The sequence below is a fragment of the Doryrhamphus excisus genome, linkage group LG15, assembly GCF_037039965.1.
Source record: "Doryrhamphus excisus strain RoL-2023G ecotype Guam linkage group LG15, RoL_Dexc_Guam_v1.1, whole genome shotgun sequence".
NCBI lineage: Eukaryota > Metazoa > Chordata > Actinopteri > Syngnathiformes > Syngnathidae > Doryrhamphus > Doryrhamphus excisus.
In genome coordinates this window covers 4,712,180-4,734,869 of record NC_136371.1, presented here as the reverse complement: position 1 = coordinate 4,734,869, position 22,690 = coordinate 4,712,180, and the positions used below count along the sequence as shown (strand labels likewise).

The following is a 22,690-nucleotide window of genomic DNA, read 5'->3' as shown; positions in this document are numbered from 1 at the left end:
GTTTTGTGGCCTCCAAGGCTGGGCGGGGCTAGCATACAAATGAATTACTCGTTGGCTGATTGCACTTTAAGGAGAGGCCAACATCGAAAGGATTGTGGCAAAAGAGGCCTTTACTTTAAGAATGAACCCATAGCAGCAGATATTAAGTTTATTTTCACATGTTTTCTCCAGGATTTTTGGAGAAATGGGAGGGGTGGGGTTTATGGGAGATGTTGTCTGAGGTCTTTAACCAATGTGAAAGTAGCAAGCACAGATTTTAGCCAACATTCTTATCGTCAGCGATTTATTATACGAGTAGAAATTAAGACAGGGGGGAATTAAAAAAAAAAAAAACTCCACTGATGTACGGTATATTTATACAGATTCAAGAAGCGATTGTTTTATCAATCCAGAGGAAATATTTTAAAATCAGAAAGTTGAAGATATTTTGCTTATCTAAAAATACAAATTTTCAAGGTTTGAAAGTACAAAACTAGAAAACGGGCCAAGTGTGAAGCTGATGTGTGTGTGTGTGTGTTTACGCTCACACTGTAAGATAACTCAATTTCTAGCAATAATCCTTCCTTCTGGTTCACGTCTGTGTTGAAGCATCATTTCCCTCATAGCGGCAGCGGTACAGCAGTATTAGACACGGTGTGTGTTGTTTGGAGACCTTTATTGTTGATAGAAATTGTAAATAGGCTTCAAATGTATGATATATAAATATATATATGCTTTTGTAGGTCACATACTTTTTTTGCACAGATTGCAAGGCTTAATATTTAATAAGTGTAATTTGTCTCATTCCATCATAGGTCAGCTTTGTTCTTATTGAGAGAGAGAGAGAGAGAAAGAGAGAAAAGGGCCTCCTATTTTTTTAAAGCGGTATGTGTATAATTTATTTCATACTGCCATGTCTCTCTTCTAAAAAAAAAAAAAAAATTTAAAAAAGCACTTTTTTGTTGTGATTTTAACATTAACTTTTCATTTCACGCGGACATGCTCTTTGTTATAGAGGTGCTAGTGAACAAACATGTTCATTTTAAAGGAATTACTTGGAGGGGAAATATATCCAAATACATAATTATTTAAAACTTGACTTTATGCCCAGATGTCGCACTATTCTTTTCCTTGTGACTCCCGCCATAGCCCTTGGTTTTTGCCTCTAAATGTTTCATCCTGTGGCTAACTTTTTGGATTGTTCTGCTAAATCTCATTCTAGTCCTTTTTTGTGTGACTTGTTCCCTCTTCCTTATTGGAGGAATCTACCTATGAAGACATGCTCAATCCAAAGAGTTTTTGTTTTTTGTCCTTCTGCACTGCTTAGAGACACTTCCTGTACTAGAGCGTACTTATGTGGGCTTTCACTGTTGCGCCTATGATATTCCTTGAATATGATTACGTATATATGATATCCCCTCATAAAAGATTAGAGTAGAGAGTAAGAGTCTGGTACTGCTGAGCATCTTTTTGTTTTCTCTTCTTTTCCGGAAAGAATCGCAGTGCAGTTACTTCACAAGAGATTGTTAGGATTTTCTAAATCGGAAAGTTGTTTTTTGTCCCAGTCCAAATGAAAATGATTCAATGTTTTTTGATCTGAAAACTAGGAACTCCTGTCAGTTCATGGATGGAGCAACGAAAAGATACAATACAGGATGTAAAATACGGTTCTTTTCTTACCTTGTTCTTGATGTTAATATTGTTGTAAATACAAATTTATATTTAAACCACTTGTCTCTGCTGTCTTTTTCACCAGTGCCAAATAATGTTTTTTTGAAATACTGACAGTACAGTGGAACCTTGGTTAGCGTCCGCCTCGGTTGTGTTGTTTTGGTTAGGGTCAAAACATTTGACCACGGTTTGCATACATTTTACAGTTGCAGTACAATATATTTGGTAAAGACACAATGTGGCAGAGAGATCAACATGAACACTACCTTCGTGTTTTGCCATGATTTATTTCGGGAATTCGGTTGTGTTTCTTACCTTCTTTCTGAAGACTTGCACTTGCAACTTGCGTTGGCTTCATTTTGGGTTGTTTCACAGCCGTGCCCAAGTGTTTCTAAGAAACAAAACAATATTTGGTTAGTGTACAGTATGTTCCAGTTAGTCTCTGACCTACTTAATGACCCTAACTAAGGATCCACTATATTGGAAAAAAATCTGTTTCAATGTCTACAGTCGAGGTAGTCGGCGGGGGGTCCACAATGACTTGGGCAAGGGTGCCCCGAGTTTTCTCCAGCGTGGGCCACATATAGAAAAATTAACCAAACTCTAACCCATCATTTTTATACATTTTGTGTATTAAAAATGATAAAAAGCAATCCAGTCTAGGGCAACATACTGTATGCTAAGCAATCTGAACAGAATTTATGAATAAATAAGTGGAGAAATTAAGTCAAAAACATGGAAGATAAATATATAACAGAAATACACGATTGAAAAAAATCACAATTGAGCAATAACCTATAATAAAATGTGTTTCTTAATGTTGAATTTGCCATCCATCCATTTTCTTCGGCGAAAACGAGTCCAGGTTGCAGGGCCAGCTGTCTCAGTATAGGGAAGTCCTGACTTCCCAGTCCCCAGCCACCTCTTCCAGTTCCACTGGGATGATGGTGAGGCGTATCCAGGGAGGCTGTGGGATAAAATCCCTCCAGCATCCATGGTCTGCCCTGGGGGGTCTGCTCCTGGCTGGGCATGTCACCTGGGAGCATCTCGGTTGACGTTGGCATATTGTAACCTACTAATCTACTAGGGAGTTGTTGTTGTCGATTGTTGGTGACTTTCTGCTGCATCAAGTCTCTGTGACTTTTGTCTATAATTTCCTTGTCATCGTCAATATTTATCCAGTTCCTCAATGTCTTTGGCAATGAGTATGTTGTCTCAGATCATCCATTTAACTAACATGTTAACATTAGCATGCTAACACCTAGCGTAAACGTAGCACAAAGTGTATGTGTCTACCACTGAAAATGCCAACATGCTAACACCGTGTGCTAAGTATCTGCTTCAGTTCATTCATTCATTTTCTACCGCTTTTTCCTCACGAGGCCTATCCAGCCAATCACAGGGCACATATAGACAAACAACCATTCACACTCACATTCATACCTATGGACAATTTGGCATCGCCAATTAACCTAGCATGTTTTTTGAATGTGGGAGAAACCGGAGAACCTGAAGACAGAGATGGCCGAGGGTGGATTTGAACCCTGGTCTCCTAGCTGTGAGGTCTGCACGCTAACCACTCGAGCGCCGTGCAGCCCACAAAAAATAACATAAAAAACTGAAATTGTGTGAAAGGCTAGTGAAAATAAATGGGTTTTAACGGAGAACATGCAAACTCCACACAGAGATGGCCGAGGGTGGAATTGAACCCTGGTCTCCTAGCTGCGAGGTCTGCACGCTAACCACTCATCCACCGTGCCGCCTGCTTCAGTTCATATTCATGAAAATCCCAAATCATGTTCGCATGCTAAAAATCTGGATTCAGACAGTGATCACTCTGAAAATTGAATTTGTTCTCCCATGTCCCATCTCCGACAATTCCTGAAAATTTTATCCAAAACCATTCCGGATTTCCGAACACATACAGACAAACAAATAAACAACATAACCTCGGGGCTTTGTGCAGTGCTTGGTGGAGGGAACAATAGTTTTGTCCTTTAAAATGAATCAAATGTTCAAAATAAATAAAAGGGTACCTGCAACTGACGTCTTATATTCTTTTGACCTTGTAAAGTTTCAAGTGTGAGGATGAGAAAGCTGCACTGATGTGAGTATTAACGTAACTGCGATGATGCCTGGAGACTGGCTGTCTGTGTGTGTGTGTGTGTGTGTGTGATGCGGCGAAATGAACGTTTTGTGTGAAAAGGATCCCCGAGTGTGAAGGACATCTGTCAGACCAAATCATCAGAAGAAACCAGCTGAGAAAGGTCTTCCTCCCTAGACTGGTCGCTTTGCCGTCTGCAGGCTGGCTTTCATCTATTTGTTTCCTTTATTTGCACCCCCCTGCCAATGCGGCCTATTGTCATGAATTAGCCCTTTTTATTTCCTATAATGTTAATGACTTGGCGCCCATGTGAGAAGATCCCATGCTGAATTATAAGACACTGCTAGTCAGCGCTGCAAAAGTAGCTTTAAAAGCTATTTTTTAAGTATCCATAACCCGTCATACAAAATATTATTTAAATGGATGTAAATTTCATGAATGAAACTTAGTGTTTTGTGGTTTTCATGCACTTAACCTATTAGAAAAGGGAATTTAAAATACAATAAATACTCTAAATATTTTTTTTTCAGAAAAGTCGTAATTTTACCTGTATCTAGTACAGGCCTCATGACAGTTTTTCTCGATTGTTTACACACAATTTGTGATGCCTGAGACACAATGACCACAACATATAACCAATGCACCAACACCATGAACCAAGTCTGCTAAACTATAAGCACAATTCCTGCTTTACACTGCTTTACAAATATATATATATGTATATTTCTGTGTAATTTTGAGTCAAAAAAATACAAAAAAAAAACAAAAAACAATTCTAAAACATTTTGCAAAAAGTGTCACACTGAACACAAAAAGGCCCGAGTCATGATGAATATGATGTAATCACAGTGTTTTACACTGAGCACATCAGTGTTCATTCATTCATTCATTTTCTACCGCTTTTTCCTCACGAGGGTCGCAGGGGTGCTGGAGCCTATTCCAGCTGTCTTCGGGCGAGAGGCGGGGTACACCCTGGACTGGTCGCCAGCCAATCACAGGGCACATATAGACAAACAACCATTCACACTCACATTCATACCTATGGACAATTTGGAGTCACCAATTAACCTAGCATGTTTTTGGAATGTGGGAGGAAACCGGAGTACCCGGAGAAAACCCACGCATGCACGGGGAGAACATGCAAACTCCACACAGAGATGGCCGAGGGTGGAATTGAACCCTGGTCTCCTAGCTGTGAGGTCTGCGCGCTAACCACTCGATCGCCGTGCCGCCGCCATCAGTGTTCAACTGATTCATATAAATATTTGTTCATATAGTGGTTTGTGTGCGTCATTTGGAGACAAAACACCATTTTGAGAAGAATGACCCTGACGAAAAGAAAATATATTTATCAATATATTGTATTATATTATAATATATTATTTTTCTGTTATATTTTCCAATACATTATATATTATAAATACATGGGATAATATATTTTTGTACATATATTATACAATATATTATATATTCATGTAATTTATGGCAATATATTGCAGAATATACAAATGATTGCCGCTTTCAATATATTGAAATATATTAAATCCAAATATATAATATATGAGTTTATATATCCCAAATTATATGCAATTTTATATATGTAAAAATATAGTCCTTTTTTGGTCTTGATTGCAAGATATTTTTTATATGTATCAATATATACACATATATGATCTATGCATATATTGCAATATATTGGAAAATATGAACATAAGATCCCATATATGGAAATATATTTCCTAATGCATTGCATTATAGTGTTTTTGGATGTAAAGTTTCATTTTGCAGGAGAATTGAGGGGTTTTCATAAGTGTGTGAGTGATTTTTTTGGATTTGTGTGTAGAATTCTGAGAAAATGAGGCATCCTTTCAGTGTTTAAAACAATGGAGAAAAACTGTAACAGGAAAGGACTGACGACTATGGGGTTCCATAGGTGGAGCAAGGAGGCGTTAGCATGGACGAGACGCACGGCTCGTCTATTGGACAGCAAGTGCACAAGGATACGCCTCACAGCCTCGCTAAGCTTCAATATTTTGTCTTTTTTGGACGGAACTGGAGAACAGGAGAACCACTCTAACACACACTATCCCTTTTACCATGCTAGCCGTTTAGCCATGGCGACTTTACTGTAGCGTCTAGGTGTCGACTTGTGTTCCTCTCTTTCTTTATTTGGATTTTAAATTTGTATTTTTTTTTTTCTTCATTTATTCCACACCAAATGACATCGCCTCTATTTTTTAGTCCGCTGCTCGGGGTTCCTTTAGAAATAATGGAGCCCAACACTGCGGAAAAAGACACAACTTACACTAAGATATTCGTCGGAGGTTTACCTTATCACACCGACGACACGGCACTTCGGAAATATTTCCAGACTTTCGGGGACATCGACGAAGCGGTCGTTATCACGGATAAACACACCGGGAAGTCCAGGGGATACGGCTTTGTAAGTAGCTCACATGTTTGTTTGTTTTTTCCTGTAAAGCTACTTTCACTTTGGACATTTTAAGTCCCGAGCATCGTCTCTCTGTGTGTTGGTACCGGTCACGTGCTCGTATAAAGACCAGCAGGTTATTTTTACCAAGTGTGTCATTCATTATCTGACCCTTCATTTAACCACAAAAAGGGGCTTTTAAACTGGCTTTGTTACTAGAATCTATGGTCATTGACTAATTTTCATAATCATTTTAATACGGTAACATTTTAACATTATAATGAAATATTGAAAGAGAGTTTTTATGCACATGTGTGTTGAGTTTGCATGTTAGGTTCATTGCAATCTCTAAATTGCCTGTAGGTGTGAATGTGAGTGCATGGCACGGTATGGTATGGAATGGTATGGAATAGTACGGTATGGTTTATCTGTTTCACACATGCTGAAAATAACTTTCACGGCACTGACTTAATCAAATTACAGCGATTTGACAAAGTTTGGCTTCTATTAATGAATTAATTTAATATACTATTTGGACTGAATGCATGCTTGCAATTTAATTTGTAATTGTGATTTTTTTTTAGATTTTTTAATTTCTTTTTTAAGCCATTAACTACCTTATTGGTGGTGCTCTTATACTTGTGTGGTCTAAAAATAAGTCATTTGGTGTCCAAACTATGGTCCAAGGGCAACTTACAGTCTGCAGCTTGCACAAAGTTTGATGTAAAACATCTTTTTTTCAGGGGTGGGGGCGGCTTTGGACACCAGTGATTTAACAAGTTAAATTAAGGAACATCACTTGGTTACATTTGTACACTACATCATGCCTGAAAAAGGAGTAGGAAGAACCAAAGCTTATTTGATCATATATCAATTACTCATTATTCATTCACACTGTATTAAAAAAAAAATACTATCGCCATCAAGATGGGTTTTTTGGGGGGGGGGTTACAGAAAACTTGTCTCCTAGTGTTGTGATTTCACACTCTAGACAGAGCTGAAACAGCCATGGCCATCCCGCCTACGCTGTGGGGGAACATAAACCAGATCAGGGTTTACCCTTCCTGCACTGCTTTAGTTTCATTTTGACTTCCCCCACTGCCAGGATGCTCCTTGTGTGTGTGTGTGTACCGAGCCACAGCATGCTCGTTTCATTCCCGATATCTCCAAGCAGGCTTCTTCCCCTGCAGCAAGCATGGTGAACTCTAGCAGATCTCAAACCACGTTCCCTTGTTTGCAGAGGATGCTCCAAAAGTCTCACGCTGAGCATCTATTTGTGTTCACTTGCAGTACAGTGTGATGCGTTTGTTGTGTCTTGACCTTGAGCCCCTACCCTTCCCACGCTATCTGCCCACTCCTCAAACTCACTCCCTCAAGGTAGATTTCCAGTTGCTCATCTTTGCTATCTCAGTCTGGTAGGAACAAAAAAAAAAATCCTCCCACATACTGTAACAGCCTACGCTAACTTAACATGCAGCTGAAACTCAGCTGGAAACATTAATGCACCCCCCCTCCCAACACGCACACACCAGGCTCTCATCATGTATTTTTATAAAACATGGACGACAAGGACGGCAGCTCCCTGTGGGCCAGTCCACATAAATATATATATATATATATATATATATTAAATTGAAGTTAACCCGCGGGATATTGTGTCAACAGGTGACCATGGTGGACAGAGTGGCCGCAGAGCAGGCGTGCAAGGATGCAAACCCAATTATTGATGGCAGAAAGGCCAATGTCAACCTGGCGTACTTGGGAGCCAAACCACGCAGTTCGCAGACAAGTGAGTGGCTTTTTCAAGACCATCTATGCCAGGGGTCTCAAACTTGCGGCCCATGTCCCATCTTGAGACGCTAGTTTGAGGCCCCTACCTTGATTAACCAAAGTTTAATGTTGAAAAGACAGCTTAAAGCTGTGTGCACACCGGAAACACAATTAACATGATTTTGCCCCGCCCATACTGTTACCCTACCCTGTTACCCCGCCCTGTTTTGCTTTGGATTAGCAATGAAGCTAAAGGCTTATGACGCTTGGGTACAAATAAATGCAGGAAATGATTTGGAATAAAACGGAAAATACACGTCAAGGTAAAGCATCTCATCAAACATGTTGTTAAAGTTACGACGCTGCTCCCAGATGGAACTGAGTACGATGCTAACTTGCTAATTGGGTAAAATTATTAAGTTTCATTAATGTTCATGTTAAAGGTTAAATAACTGTTAATACTGTACATTTGAATCTGAAAAAAATATTTTTTCTACCAACTGTATGTGGTTTCTTACGTTTTTCTTATTTGCTGTTTTATTATTATTTTACTTATTTATTACTGATTGATTGATTTATTGTCTTTCTTCTTAATTTGTTTATTTTTTTATCTTATTTTGCGTATAGAAAAATAAAAATTAAGATATTTGAGAACAGTGGAATGTTTTATCAGATATTTTGGTGTGGAAAACCGGAACGAAAGTACTGAAAAAGTGTATAGCAGAAGCAAAAGCATTGAAGATAGTTTTTTCTATTGATTTTTTTTCCAGTTTTTAATAAATGCGTTTTGGGTTTCTTTTAAAACCCGGCTTCACCCAGAACCTAGCTCCGGTGGCCCCCAGGTAAATTGGGTTTGAGACCCCTGATCTATGCCCTCAGTCTCCTCCCTGTCAAATATTGTGCACTTCCTTTCTTCTGGAAACAAACACTATTTTTACTGTCACCAACCGTAGTGTATGTTGTATTGGTACAGTATATGTATACACGCAACATATTTAATCATTGCATGTAACTATACAATGATATTAAATGGCATGCAATTGCGTAAGCTAATGATTTCCACCACTGCTGCAGTAAGAATAGTAGTTTTTGCCTAATTTAACATAAATATTAATAGTTATTTAACCTCTGCTGGAATTCTAGGTACACAGCTTGAATGGGGAAAAAAGACATTAACAGTCAAGTTAAAACATTCATGGCCACCATTCACCCAGTCTTTGTTGTCCGTACGTTTTCCACTCGGGTTCATGCACAGCTTGCGTGCCGCTGGGCATTTTCAGTGTGAACCACCAGAGCACATGCTTTGCGTTTTCCCTCCAACGTCCTGCTGCAACACCAAACCTTGACAGCACCCCCCCTTTGGAGTTCTCCGGGCTAAAACACAGTTGCGTGTAGGTGCGATTGACTAACAGCCAACAACGACTGAGTGTGTGTGTGCTCCTCAGTGGGCCAATGGCGTGACGCATGCAAGCATGCAGCTGATGGGACATGGCAGTGCTTGGTATTGTTTGTGTGTGAGAGCAGCGAGTGAAAGGGAAAGAATAAGACGAGCAAGAAGGGGATGGGTCTGTTGTGTCTTTGTGTTGCATGCAAAAAAAAAAAAATGTTGGACCAAAGAGATTAGATGCTGAAATGATGGAGAGCGGGAGAAGCATCAGAAGCATACATGGCTGGAGGAATGAAGCAAGGGATGCATTTCCCCTCCTTAGTCAGACTCGGCTCACTCCAGATGAACCTTGAAGGCAGCAAGGTCACAGACGTTGTGTGTCAAGGGACTGGCAGTCAGTCAGCAATATTCTTGTGCACACTCTTGTATCTGAACAAGCAGAAAGTGACAGAATGCCGTCATGACTCCTTCTCATTTGTCCGCAGGTCTCTCTGCTAGGGTTCAGCAAGTCCGCCCTGCATGGGCTCAAAGACACTACGGGTAAGACTGAGAAGAATCAATACTTCTATTTGCGATGTTGACCTCCTCCTCTTTTGGTCTATTAAACACACGTGACATTGGGTTCAGGATTTCGCTCACGGTTGACTTGGGCTTCACTGATGCAGCAAGCCACTTAGTGAAACTTCCCTGCACACACACAGCTGCTATTATCCAATCACACTCTTGCATTCTAAAAGATTCATTCATTCATTCATTCATTCATTTTCTACCGCTTTTCCTCACGAGGGTCGCGGGGGTGCTGGAGCCTATCCCAGCTGTCTTTGGGCGAGAGGCGGGGTACACCCTGGACTGGTCGCCAGCCAATCACAGGGCACATATAGACAACCAACCATTCAGTCGCCAATTAACCTAGCATGTTTTTTGGAATGTGGGAGGAAACCGGAGTGCCCGGAGAAAACCCACGCATGCACAGGGAGAACGTGCAATCTCCACACAGAGATGGCCGAGGGTGGTCTCCTAGCTGTGAGGTCTGCGCGCTAACCACTCGACCGCCGTGCCGCCCTGCATTCTGAAAGATTCATTCATTCATTCATTTTCTACCGCTTTTTCCTCACGAGGCCAATCCAGCCAATCACAGGGCACATATAGACAAACAACCATTCACACTCACATTCATACCTATGGACAATTTGGAGTCGCCAATTAACCTAGCATGTACCCGGAGAAAACCCACGCATGCATGGGGAGAACGTGCAATCTCCACACAGAGATGGCCGAGGGTGGAATTGAACCCTGGTCTCCTAGCTGTGAGGTCTGCGCGCTAACCACTCGACCACCATGCCGCCCAGCATTCTAAAAGATCCCGATTTTAATTGCGAAGAAACGGAGAGCGTAAAGCCGGAGAAGTGCAACCTGCCAGTTATTCAGTAAATATCAAGAATACTGTACGTTCACATTAAAGTACAGTATGGCACAGAACCCTGACTTGAAACTCAATCAAACATCATCTCCCTTGTGTTGATGCTCAAGTCATTTAGTAATTTACAAATAGGAAATGTGTGAGCATTTTGGACAATGGAAACTCTGAAAAAGTCCCATCTTACCCAACTGAACCAAATAGCCCTGCTTGGTGGGGGTAAAAGGGTCTAGGCTGCCACATCCAATAAAGAACACCAATGACTCAGTGAAACAAGGAGGATGATTCACTGCCAGAGCTGTTAACACAAAGCACAGAGTGGCGTCCTGTTGTGTAAGCTGAGAACAGATGAGTCCGACGATACGCTGACTGGACACGGCTTCATGTCGCTTTGGTGATGACACGGTGGACCAGTGTCACAACTGTCAGTTTACGTTTTAAGGAGGTACTGTTGCATTTTCACTTTGGATTTCAACAAAAAAGGAACACTCAGTCAGCAACTATCAGTACGTGCGGTGTTTGTGTTGAGTGTGCATCGTTCTTGCTAGATTCAATGTTCTGATCTGGAGGCTGCAAAAAAAAAAAAAAGTCCATTAAAAACCTCAACTGCCCCAAGTACTATTAATATTGCAGTCCTCGTTTTCTGAATGAGTGATGAGGGAACTGAGGCTGACCCAGATGAGTCCCTGAATGAGTGATGAAATCTCCTACAGTGAGGGCGGCGGACATTCACGTAAAAACGGGAGTTGTCCATTTTCTGAAATTCAGTTGCAGCTTTGACACGTCACACTGAAACAAAAAGACGAGAACACACACCCAAAAGACTAACAAACATTACAGAGGCAGCTCTGAGAGTGTAATGCCATTTAAGCATGAAGGTCTGTGGAGCAGATGTACTTTCATGCTTTAGGGCAACAACATGTCGTCATATTTGAGTTATCAATTTTTAAATAATGTTGATAGAATAACTTAGGATAGATTTTATTCATCCCGCATTGGTGAAATTCCACAGTTGCAGTGTATAATTTCATTAATGATGTACGGTAGGCAGGCGGCACGGTGGTCGAGTGGTTAGTGCGCAGACCTCACAGCTAGGAGACCAGAGTTCAATTCCACCCTCGGCTATCTCCGTGTGGAGTTTGCATGTTCTCCCCGTGCATGCATGGGTTTTCTCCGGGTACTCCGGTTTCCTCCCACATTTCCAAAAACATGCTAGGTTAATTGGCGACTCCAAATTGTCCATAGGTATGAATGTGAGTGTGAATGGTTGTTTGTCTATATGTGCCCTGTGATTGGCTGGCGACCAGTCCAGGGTATACCCCGCCTATCGCCCAAAGACAGCTGGGATAGGCTCCAGCACCCCCGCGACCCTCGTGAGGAAAGCGGTAGAAAATGAATGAATGTACGGTAGGCAGCCTAGGACAGAGACAGATCTCTGTGTCTGATTCCTGGGTGTTCACCGGTGTGGGAGCTGACCATGGAAAGTCAATAACCAGCACCGTTGTTCAAGTGTAAAATAGTTATGTGCACACAAGTCCTGCTCATTCCCCTCAGAACCCGCTGAAAAGTTCTGCAGATCTTCTGGTAGTGGTTTGAAGTCTCGGGTGAAGAGTGTGAACAGTAAGGGTAAGAGCACTGTCCACTGGGGAACCCAGAACCTTATGTCCTGGGGTCTGTCTGGAAGGTAGTGGATGGTCCATGCAGGAAGGTGATGATCCAGTCCTGTTTCCCCAACGGAAGTGACGGTTGGATGGTGTTATAAACACTGGATAAGAGAACATGACTCGCCCTCCCAGTGGTCTCCAGATGGAACAAGGCAGTGTGCAGCAGGTAGGTGATGGCATCTACGTCTGTTGCCCCACTTCTGGTCACCAGAGGTTTGAGCTGCTCCACCTTTTCCATGTTTTAGGCCACGTTACAGATATTGTTGCTGTACTATGTTCTTGTAGTCCTTAATCTCCCGATCTTGTTCAGCAGTGAACCAGGGACGTTGACGTACTCAGTCAGGCTGTCGATGTTCTCCTCATGTGGACTGCAAAGTACAGTATGTTCCAGTTTGTGGTGTTAAAACTGTATCTCAACTGTTCCCAGGCCTCCTCAGACCACTTCATCACACTTTTCTTCTGTGGTGGCTGTTTCCTCACCATGGGATTGTAGTGTGGGAGCAGATGAATAAGGTTGTGATCAGAGGAAGGAGGGGGTGGATGTGTTTTTGCTTCCTTGAAATTCACAGAAGTCCAGAGTTTTATTGTCCCTTGTGTGACACCTCACATACTGAGTGAAGGTGGGCAGAGTTGCAGAGAGAGTGGCATGATTTAAAGTCACCGGAAATCAGGATTAGGACTTGTGGGTGGTTTGTCTGCAGATGTGACGCTTGTAGGCATTCGCACAGCAGTGGTCTTACAGTGGTTAAGAGTAATGTGAAGTTTAACTTATCCAGGATCTCTTCTTTGTTTTCCGTCCGAACCAAGCCAAGCATTGATGATATGGGATAGGCGATGCTACGAAGCTGGATACCAACTTGATTTTAGTGCGTTCAGCTGTCATTTTTTCCTAAGACAACAGATTGGTCAGTAGGCAGAGCTTTCATATGCTCCGAGCTCTGTACTGTTTTTGGCTCTTTTATCTCAACCTAAACTGCGTGTAAGAAGGAAACCAGCTTCAGAGTACCGCATATCCTTAATCCTCCAACTCATCCAGGATAAGGAGAAATACTGTTTCCTAGTACAGTCCCAGGCTGCTTAGATAAAACGCCCCTTTTACCTCTTACTGCTCTCCACTGTCCTGCCAGGGCTCTTGATTAACTTTTTGGAGGTTGGTAATGGCCGTCTTCCACCACAATTAGCAGCTCTACCCAAGTTTTGGTAGTCCTGAAAAACACATTAATAACACATTAAACGTTACCAACGTTCCAAAACATGTGGCTGTATGTTAAAAGCGGACATTTTAAAAAGATAAAAATCACTGTTTGTTATCAACGCCTATAGAGTTGAGTTCGCAGTTAGCGACACAAAGCGGAAGTCCACCTAAGCACTTGGGCGTGTGACCAACCACAGCATAGTGGGCGTGCCTGGAGGTGAGCCGTGGGTGGAATACATTAAAACGGACTGTTTTCACAGGAAGCACAAAATCCAAAGAAATACGGCTGAATAGGTGCAGATATTGGAAGAACTAGAAAGCTTTCTGTGCTGGTTTTCATGTGTAGATGCACTATAAGAGTCCATAACTCATTACAAAGGGCTGTGAAAATTAGCATAATGGGTCCCCTTTAACATTTGTTTTTGTTTTTTTTACTGGTATACAAGTTATCTGATGTACACTAAACTTGTATGCCGTTACTAATACTCTTTCTGTGGGTGACATCACAAAAAACACCAAAATATCAAAACTCACTTCAGTTAATTGTGTCAATAATCTGAAATCTCACTTTTTTTGTACGTTTTTGTACAGCACTTAAATCATCCACATGAAATAGAAAAAAAAAAATGAAAGTCATACAACATGACTGACATTCCACTTTGCAGGTTCCATTGTACTAAATTAAAGCAAGTGATGCTCTCAGCTACTGGCTTAACTGTTCAAGGGCTTTCAGCGTAGGTGTCTGTTCCTCTCATCCAGGGCCCCTATTAGTAATATCTGTCAGATGAATAACATTACATAACATGGGAATCTCCCATTTTGTTCAGTTGTCTGTTATATGACCAATTTGTTTTTCTTTATAAATTCACAGGTCTTTTGTATGAAAGTTTATAATAGCAGAAAAGAAGAAACTCTCTTCCAAATACTGAATGTTCCTCGAAAGCTGAAAATAGCTTTGCTACTGATGGGGGAAAAAAACGCCAGGATTGTGTAACTGTTTAACATAGCTGTCGTCTTTCGGGCATTTCAATCTTAAGGTGCATCAAAGCCCATTAAGACATCCTGTCTCGAGATCATTTCTGTTGGATAGTTTCTCTTTCTGAATCCGCAGAGTCAAATTTAAAATTCATTTGCATGTTGACAGCAGAGCCAGCAGAGTGTCCAGCTCAGATGTTGGCCTTTCTTGTCTCTCTCTCCCTCAAGCTTTGAGTGTGTGCTTGTCAAATGAGGACGGGGGCATTTATTTGTGTGTCTCCAACTGTGTGTGTGTGTGTGTGTTTATTCCTCTGACTTGACTCACCCCTCCTCACATCCCCGATCTGAACTATTAAAAGCGTGGCTGTCTTCCGCCATAAGGGATATGATGGCTGATCCTTCACCTCTGAACGTCTCCCTGCTCTTCTCATGCTCCTTACTCGCCCAAGGAGTCCCGATGGTTGTTATATCTTCCCATCCTGCACCTCTTTTATGTTTTTTTTTTTGAAGGGAGAAGAGTAGAGTGGGAGTATAGAGGAAGCTGGCTGTGAGGGAGTAAACCACGGAGAGAGGAGGAGAAGGCTGAGTGCCGTCTGTGGAGGTTATTCTGCTCTCATGGGTCTGTTAGAGTACACCCATGCAGCTGCGCCAATTAGCCTGAGCCTGTCACACATACAAACACACACATACAAATACACACTGCTATCCACATACTCTTCGAAGCACCCCCTACCCCCCCCCCACCACCACCATAGTATATATGCGTGTGTGTGCTTCTTTTTAATATTGTGTGTAGTAATGTGCGCTTGACAGCTAGCAACGTTGCCCGGGATGGCGAAAGGCGAGGCGCAGTGCTCTCGTACGATGCGGCTGTCACATTGGATAAGTCAAGCGGCAGCACGCGGCCTCGAGAATGACACTGCACTTCTGCTCTGGGAGAGTCGCCGTGCAATCGGAAGAAGACCTAAGAGTGGGGTTGGGGCGACGGTGTCATTTACTACGGTTATTTTGTTTCTCAAACTTGTGCTGCTGTTTTTTTTTTTTTTTTGTCGTCCTAGCCTCCCTTAAACACAACTATCCCCTGAGATTATGTAACTGACTGGCAGGCAGCAGACTCGTAAAGCAGCTGCAGAAGAAGCCCAGTGGGGCATTGTGGGTAATGTGGGTCCCAGGCTTCTGAGAGAGAGGTGTGCAGGGCCATCGACAAGCAGCTCCATGGATCTGATACTCCTGCTTTTTTTTCCCAGCTCAACACCTCTTGACACCAACACCAGCCCTCAGCCAAAAGTGACCTCACAGTGGTATCACTGGTGGCAAGGATGCCCACTCAAAAGACTCGGCTTGGACATCTCTGCCTGGTGGCATTTAAGAATATATTACACTGACACAAAAGAAATACCCTGCATAAGAAATCATGTCATGGCATTCCAGACACCCAAACATATAGAATAATATAGAATAATTACAATCTGTATGATAAGGAACGCCTCCACAGTGGTGGTCATTCCCAGATTTACATGCAAAATACACATACATGACAAATGAAATGAATAAATGAACATTTAATCTCACTTTTACTTTTTCTATGAACCAATTAACCACCCATACACACACAATAAAAATGATTCCTTGGCCGGAATCTGTCTATAGTGTCCCTTCAGAGTCACTAACACATTTTGTTTGGCTGCATGATAACTGAGACAGTGTAAGGAAAAACGAGGCGTAATTTTAGCAATAAACTTCCTTTTCTGGCATCACGGCGGTCTAGTGGTTAGCGCGCAGACCTCACAGCTAGCAGACCAGGGTTCAATTCCACCCTCGTCCATCTCTGTGTGGAGTTTGCATGTTCTCCCCATGCATGTGTGGGTTTACTCCGGGTACTCCGGTTTCCTCCCACATTCCAAAAACATGCTAGGTTAATTGGCGACTCCAAATTGTCCATAGGTATGAATGTGAGTGTGAATGGTTGTTTGTCTATATGTGCCCTGTGATTGGCTGGCGACCTCTCACCCAACATCCCGACACCTTTTCCTAATTGAGGGTGTACGCTACATCTGAATGGAAAGTAATTATTTTATATTTGATAAATTAGATGTCATCATGTTGTGTTCACTCATAAAGTATCCAGTGATTGGATGAGGAATGGAGGACGTGTGGCAGCCAGGCATGCATGCTTGTACGTGTGTATTGTGTATACAGCAGAGTGGTCCGGTTTTGTTGTGTATGCACGCCAGGTTCAGTGTGTTTAGGGGTAAACAGCAGCGCTCATCACTATAAAGTTCAGCATCAGGTGAATGGCGGTTATTGCAGGCGCTGGTCCGCAGGAGTGTTAAATACTGTCACGTTCTGTTGCTTCTATTTTAGCACAGCGGGCGTAACCTAGTTCTTCTGATATGATCTGTGCTGCTGTTGCCAGATGAAACCCAGGCAATTCAGGTTAAATGGGAAGCCTCAGGCAAGGGCACAATTGAATTTAAGAGTTTTTTTTTTCTCCCCTCTCTTTGATAGCTAAGTGTGCTAACAGTGTAATATTGTATATTATATATATATTGTACGATAAATTCAATGCAATAAGGCACAATTTTTCCTAGTCTTGATTGTTCCTTGCGTCCATACAGGCTTGGTCATCCTTACATCTACCCGCAAGCGTTCCTCCAACCCAACCTGGTGCTCCCCACCCCTTACCTGGACTACGGCTCCGCCTACAGCCACTTCACTCCCTCAGGACTGGAGCAGTACCCGTACAGTCCATCACCGGGATACCTCAGCTACAGCTTGTCACCCGGAACGCCGACGCCCACGCTCACCGCATCACCAACCCCGCCGGCGAACACCCACCCTCCTCTGGCCGCACTCTCTGCGGTTCCTGTGCCCCCGCAGGCCCTGGTCCCTTACGCTGTGCCACAGCTCCACCGTGCACAGTAATGGGCCGATAACAATGTGACTGTGACATCATCAGTATGAGACCGGACAAGAGGTGGATGCTGTAATCAAAAAGGGCTGATAGAAAGTACTCCTGACTTTTTTTTTGTATATTTTGATGTAAGAATTAATACAAATGTTATTACTACTGTTTCTTCATACAACCTGAATGTTCTTCTAAGTCAAAGGCTGGAGTGAATGAGCCCAGAGACTGTCGATCACATGACTCATGGACAGCAAATTAGGAAAAACATTTTTCTTAGATTATGTGCTGCAACGTTTAGAGACATTTCCCTTTCCGCCAATGCAGTACTTATTACCTCCTCTTTAAGATTATCTTTCTAGTCAATCAATAAAATCGTCAATATAAATATTGTTACATTTGGAGCAGGAAAATTGTTGACATTTGGCATCCCTTGTTTATGTGGAACCCCGTTTGTTGTCTTAAACAAAGCCATACGTCACCTTTAATACAAATATGCAAAAATAAAAGCAATGTTTCCTATTAAGATTGAGGCTGGATTATATATTGTTTTTCTTATTGAGGTCAGTATCAGTGCAGAACGAATGTTGCATGAAGTTAAGCCTGGGGGAGACACGGATGACTCATGAAGACATTTCTTTTGGAGAAGGACACTAATGGATTCAAATGTATCGAGGTAAATGTCATTTTGTAAAACAAATGAGCCGTGTAAAAAAAGGAGGAATGGCTAAGTTAGGCTCACAAGTAAACATAACTGGAGTAGGGGAGAATGTAGTAACAGTAATACGGACATATTTGAAGATTGTAATCAGCTTTCAAATGCAGTCCATCAAATTGAGGCTTTATACACAATACACTTTATATACACTTGCAATTCACAATGAATGCACTTTAGTGTTAATAAGTGGGCTCTCATCGCCATCTACTGGCTGAAGTGTAAAGTGCACCAACTCGTGCTAAATTATCCTACGCTAATGCTACATTATCCTACGATGTTTGACTCCAAATTACACCTTTTTTAACCAAAAAATATAAATACACCACTACTGGCTAGCATGTGTTTGCCATTGAGGTTTATCTCACAGTTGGTATATTAAAAAAATGTCTATATTGTTCACAAATACGAGAAAAAAGAGAGTTGTGCTTACTCACGGCTCGTGCATAGCCACATCTCGGGTGTGTGCGCGCGCAGAAAAAGAGAGAGAGAAAATTATGTGGGGCGTGGCTTGCATGTGCCGAACAGGAAGAGGGCGGGATTCTTTACATTGAGCTCGAGCGCCCCCATTGCAATACACGACCATGGCAAACGGGAATTATTATGCTCATTATTGTTCCTTTGTATTGAGTTGTGTTGTTCACGATAACCTGCACAGAAAGCTTTCTAGATCTTCCAGCATCTGCACCTATTCTAGCTGAATTTATATAAGATTTCCGAAACTGTCTGATTTAATTTATTCCACCTCTGTCCCGCCTCTGACCAACTTACTTAATTGTGATTGGTCCCAATCAGCTTTTACTTTTAATGCCCATATAAGGAAGTCTGGCTCACTGTGACGTCACAGAAAGCTGGTAAATCATGATTAATCAAAGTATGCAGTGTCCATGTTGGTGCTTTTAATACTATAAAAAGGCTAAAACTAGTGCAATGTAAGTTATGAAAAAAACATATTTATATTAGGCTTATAAACGCCACTGTTTTAATCATATCATTTTTTTCTGTTGTATTTGTAATTTGTATATTGCTAATAAAAACCTAGCTGATAGCCCTGCTTGAAGGGAAAAAAATAACTCAAACCCGGTATCATATTTGCATATTTATGACAACTGAAATTTTATTGAAACCGTTTTTTTTTTATTTAATCCCAGTACGGGGATGAAATAATAGCAATAGCCTCAATCTGAAGCCGCCAACAGCTGGTCTCGAATGAACCGACCTCAAGTTTAATTCAGCGTTTTGTTGTTTGCTTGCGTTGGCTCACAAGAAAAAGAAAAAAAAAAGCGATGGTTTATGTAAAAATTCCATATCATAGCAAATATCACAGTGAGGGGGGGGGGGTGGTCGTGTCTTAAAAACAATGATGACAAAAAAGGTGATTGGTACAAAACAGTAGAGCTGCAATGAAAAAAAAAATAAAATACTGCATCAGCAATCGTCATCTCACACACACACACACACATGCACTCCTGTAAACACACACACACACACACACATTTACTCTCATGTAACCAACAATGCTTTCACTCTCACACACACACACACACAGACCCACACAGATAAAATGTATTTGAAAAATCCTGGTCAAATTGAATCATACATCCACGTCTTGCATCTGAAGTGCAGAAATGAAAATAAAACTAAAAAAAAAAAAAAAAAAAAAAAAAAACTAGAATGGAGATTATAAATGTGATGCATAATAAAGGCAACCATCTTCACTGGTCTAACCAGAAAACAAACCTACAATGACCTTTAACCCTGCATCCTACCCCTACCCAATTCCAACACCACCCACTCCCAAAACCTCTCAGCCAGTTTGCATGTTCCTCTACATTACAGAAGCAGCCTTTATCACCAAGTACGGTCTGGGAAAGGGGAAAAGGGGGCAGGGGGGGGGGTCTTGTTGTGGACCTGACTGTTGTGTTCTTAGTCTTTATCTGTGAGTGAAGTTTTCATGGGGGGATGGGGGGGGAGCAACGGTGCAGGGTCTTGTCCCTCACGTGTGTTTTACAAGGCTTGTGTCTTGAGCTCGATGGGCTCCCCGCGGGTGTCCTGCTGGTTCTCCCTCTCCGGGGGCTGAGTGCCCTTCAGGGTGGCAAGGCGTTCAGAGAGACCCCTCATACGTGGAAAGAGCATGAAGTCGTACAAGAGGGCGCCCACGGCCGCACCGATCATGGGTCCGACCCAGTAAACCTGAAACAAATAAATCATGTAAAGTGAGCTAGGAGGAACCAGGGTTCGATTCCACCCCTCGGACATCTCTGTATGGAGTTTGCATGTTCTCCACGTGCATGTGTGGGTTTTCTATTTTTTTCTCTATTTATTCTCTATTTATTTCTTTTTTTATTTTTTAATATGTATAAAATATAATATAATAAAAATTAACAAAAAAATTAAAAATAATATAAAAATATAAAAAAATATATTTATTTTTTATTAACCATTCCCAGTTTCTGGTTTCCTCCCACATTCCAAAAACATGCTAGGTTAATTAGCGACTCCAAAATTGTCCATAGGTATGAATGTGAGTGTGAATGGTTGTTTGTCTATATGTGCCCTGTGATTGGCTGGCCACCAGTCCAAGGGTGTACCCCGCCTCTCACCCAAAGACAGCTGGCATAGGCTCCAGCACCCCCCAAAGTGTGTTGTCATTCATAATACGTTGACGAGAAGAAGAAAACATCTCACCCAATGGTTGATGAAGTTTCTGAAGAGCACGGCGGGTGCGAAAGACCTGGCAGGGTTCATACCAGCACCTGTGTAGTACATCTGAGAACACACTACAAATGTGAGCTACATGCTACATGAGGACGAGCTCATCTCCATGTTTTATTCGCCTCACCCCCATGAGGTGTCCGATGGTGATGGAGAAGCCGATCGAGAGGGCGGCGGAACCCAGGCGTCCATTTCTTCTCTCGTCCGTCACAGCGAAGATACACACGACGAGCTGTATAGTCAGGAAGACCTCCACGGTGGTGGCCATTCCCAGACTGATGCCAGGCTGCAGCTGTGTACGGAAAAAACAGATTCAGGAAAAAAAGTTTTGATGTCGTGCATGTTGTCTTTTTACCGTGTTCAATGCCATGTTGCCTCTCATGTTGCCAGGCGTGACGCCGTACAGCACAGCAGCCCCGGCAACAGCGCCGAGACACTGCGCGATAATGTAGAAGAAAGCGCGGAAAAGAGACAGCTGTGCCCCGACTAGATATGCGAAAGTAACGGCCGGGTTAATATGGCCGCCGCTGATGTGCCCGATGGACTGAATAAGAGTGGCGGCCGCCAGTCCGAAACACAAGGCCACATGTAGAACATGATGAGGCCCGGCGCTCCAACGTAGGGCGGCGCCCATGCCGAAAAATACAAAAAACATAGTCCCGAAGAACTCTGCGAAAACCGCCCGCCAAAAACTCATAGATCGGAACTCCCACATTGTCGCGATTTTTAGCTTAGGATCTCCACCAGAAGACGAACACAGCAATGAAACGAGGTTTGAACCTCTTTCGGTTCCTCCTCAAGTCAGCTCAAAAAATTGAAAATCGAAAAAAAACGGAAAAAAATCCACTGTTAGGGATCTTCAACAAGTGGTGCGATGCTGCTATGCCGGCTTGCCACCTGCGTCCACCTGCTGTAAAGACATAAGTGTGGGGAGAATTCAAGTGGGCGTCAACCGTGACGGGATATTTGAGGGGTTCGAGTGGTACGGTGTCCGATAAACCTTGAGCTCTGACGGAGCAGAGAGGGCCAGTCAGGGGCTTTATAATACGCCCCCCGGGGGCCCCCTAAATGACGCCATAATCCCTCACTGAAGGGACGAGGGAGGGCTCGGGGGCGGGGGGGGGCGCATGGGTGGACGTCCTAAATCAAACAAATGTAACCCCTACTGTTATAGACAAGGGTCAAAAGGGGGTGTGCTTGTTTCTGTGAGGAAAAAACCAGAACAGAAAAAAAAACAAAACTTTTTTTTTTTTTTCTTGGAAGAAACGACAACAAGACTCAAGAGCAGCTGCCGCCCACAGGAGTCGATTTCCTCAGGGGTTGATGTCATGTGTTGACTTATCATAACTGTGACAATCAGGCAACACAAACGCTGACAGACACACACACACATGCGGATAATACAGTTGAGGCCCCCCCCCCCCAGACGGAAGAGCCCAAAGCTAACAGCGCTGTAGTGACCTATACACAGAAAAAAGCCTGACCCTGTGAAACTATTGTGTCGAGCAGGCATGAGCGTTGTGCACAGAACACAACACAAGACAAGACACACACATAAAAATGACATTTTTCGAATAAAGAATATTTATTTAAATTTCGGAAATAATTTCACAAAATTCAGTGACACAATTTTTGCACAAAATGCTGCTTGAGTCGTGATGGTTCTGCAGGAGAGGGGGGGGGCGGTCAGAGGCGCAATGGTGCCCATGCTGGGGTTAGCGCACAGCACAAGGGGGGCTATGGCGCTGACCGGTCCAGAGCC

The 22,690-nt window shown here is 42.5% G+C and overlaps 2 protein-coding genes and 1 long non-coding RNA gene across 5 annotated transcripts in view; 1 reads left to right on the top strand and 2 right to left on the bottom strand.

The window, feature by feature from the left end:
* The window catches only part of LOC144901732 (uncharacterized), a 50,477-nt gene extending 44,195 nt beyond the window's left edge, over positions 1 to 6,282 (bottom strand). For both annotated transcript variants that reach the window (XR_013629807.1, XR_013629808.1), the window contains exons 1-2: positions 6,085 to 6,282; positions 1,966 to 2,041 (exon numbers count right to left, since the gene is read on the bottom strand). This is a non-coding gene — a long non-coding RNA (uncharacterized LOC144901732). The remainder of the gene's footprint in view (positions 1 to 1,965; positions 2,042 to 6,084) is intronic.
* Positions 5,548 to 18,024, top strand: LOC131104696 (RNA-binding protein 38-like). Of its 2 annotated transcripts, none has more exons than XM_058052176.2 (4): positions 5,548 to 6,197; positions 7,851 to 7,974; positions 9,828 to 9,882; positions 17,212 to 18,024. In XM_058052176.2, the coding sequence occupies exons 1-4, from the start codon at positions 5,973 to 5,975 to the stop codon at positions 17,516 to 17,518; spliced, it is 711 nt and encodes a 236-aa protein (XP_057908159.1). In that variant the 5' UTR covers positions 5,548 to 5,972; the 3' UTR covers positions 17,519 to 18,024. The 2 variants fall into 2 exon arrangements, with proteins under 2 accessions (XP_057908159.1, XP_057908160.2); XM_058052177.2 differs by lacking the exon at positions 17,212 to 18,024 and adding an exon at positions 15,841 to 16,362.
* Positions 18,025 to 19,299: 1,275 nt separating this feature from the next.
* LOC131104695 (lens fiber major intrinsic protein-like) lies at positions 19,300 to 21,952 on the bottom strand. Its single transcript, XM_058052175.2, has 4 exons — positions 21,284 to 21,952; positions 21,056 to 21,220; positions 20,902 to 20,982; positions 19,300 to 20,406 (listed from the first exon to the last, which is right to left on the bottom strand). The coding sequence occupies exons 1-4, from the start codon at positions 21,641 to 21,643 to the stop codon at positions 20,221 to 20,223; spliced, it is 792 nt and encodes a 263-aa protein (XP_057908158.1). The 5' UTR covers positions 21,644 to 21,952; the 3' UTR covers positions 19,300 to 20,220.
* Positions 21,953 to 22,690: the final 738 nt, after the last annotated feature.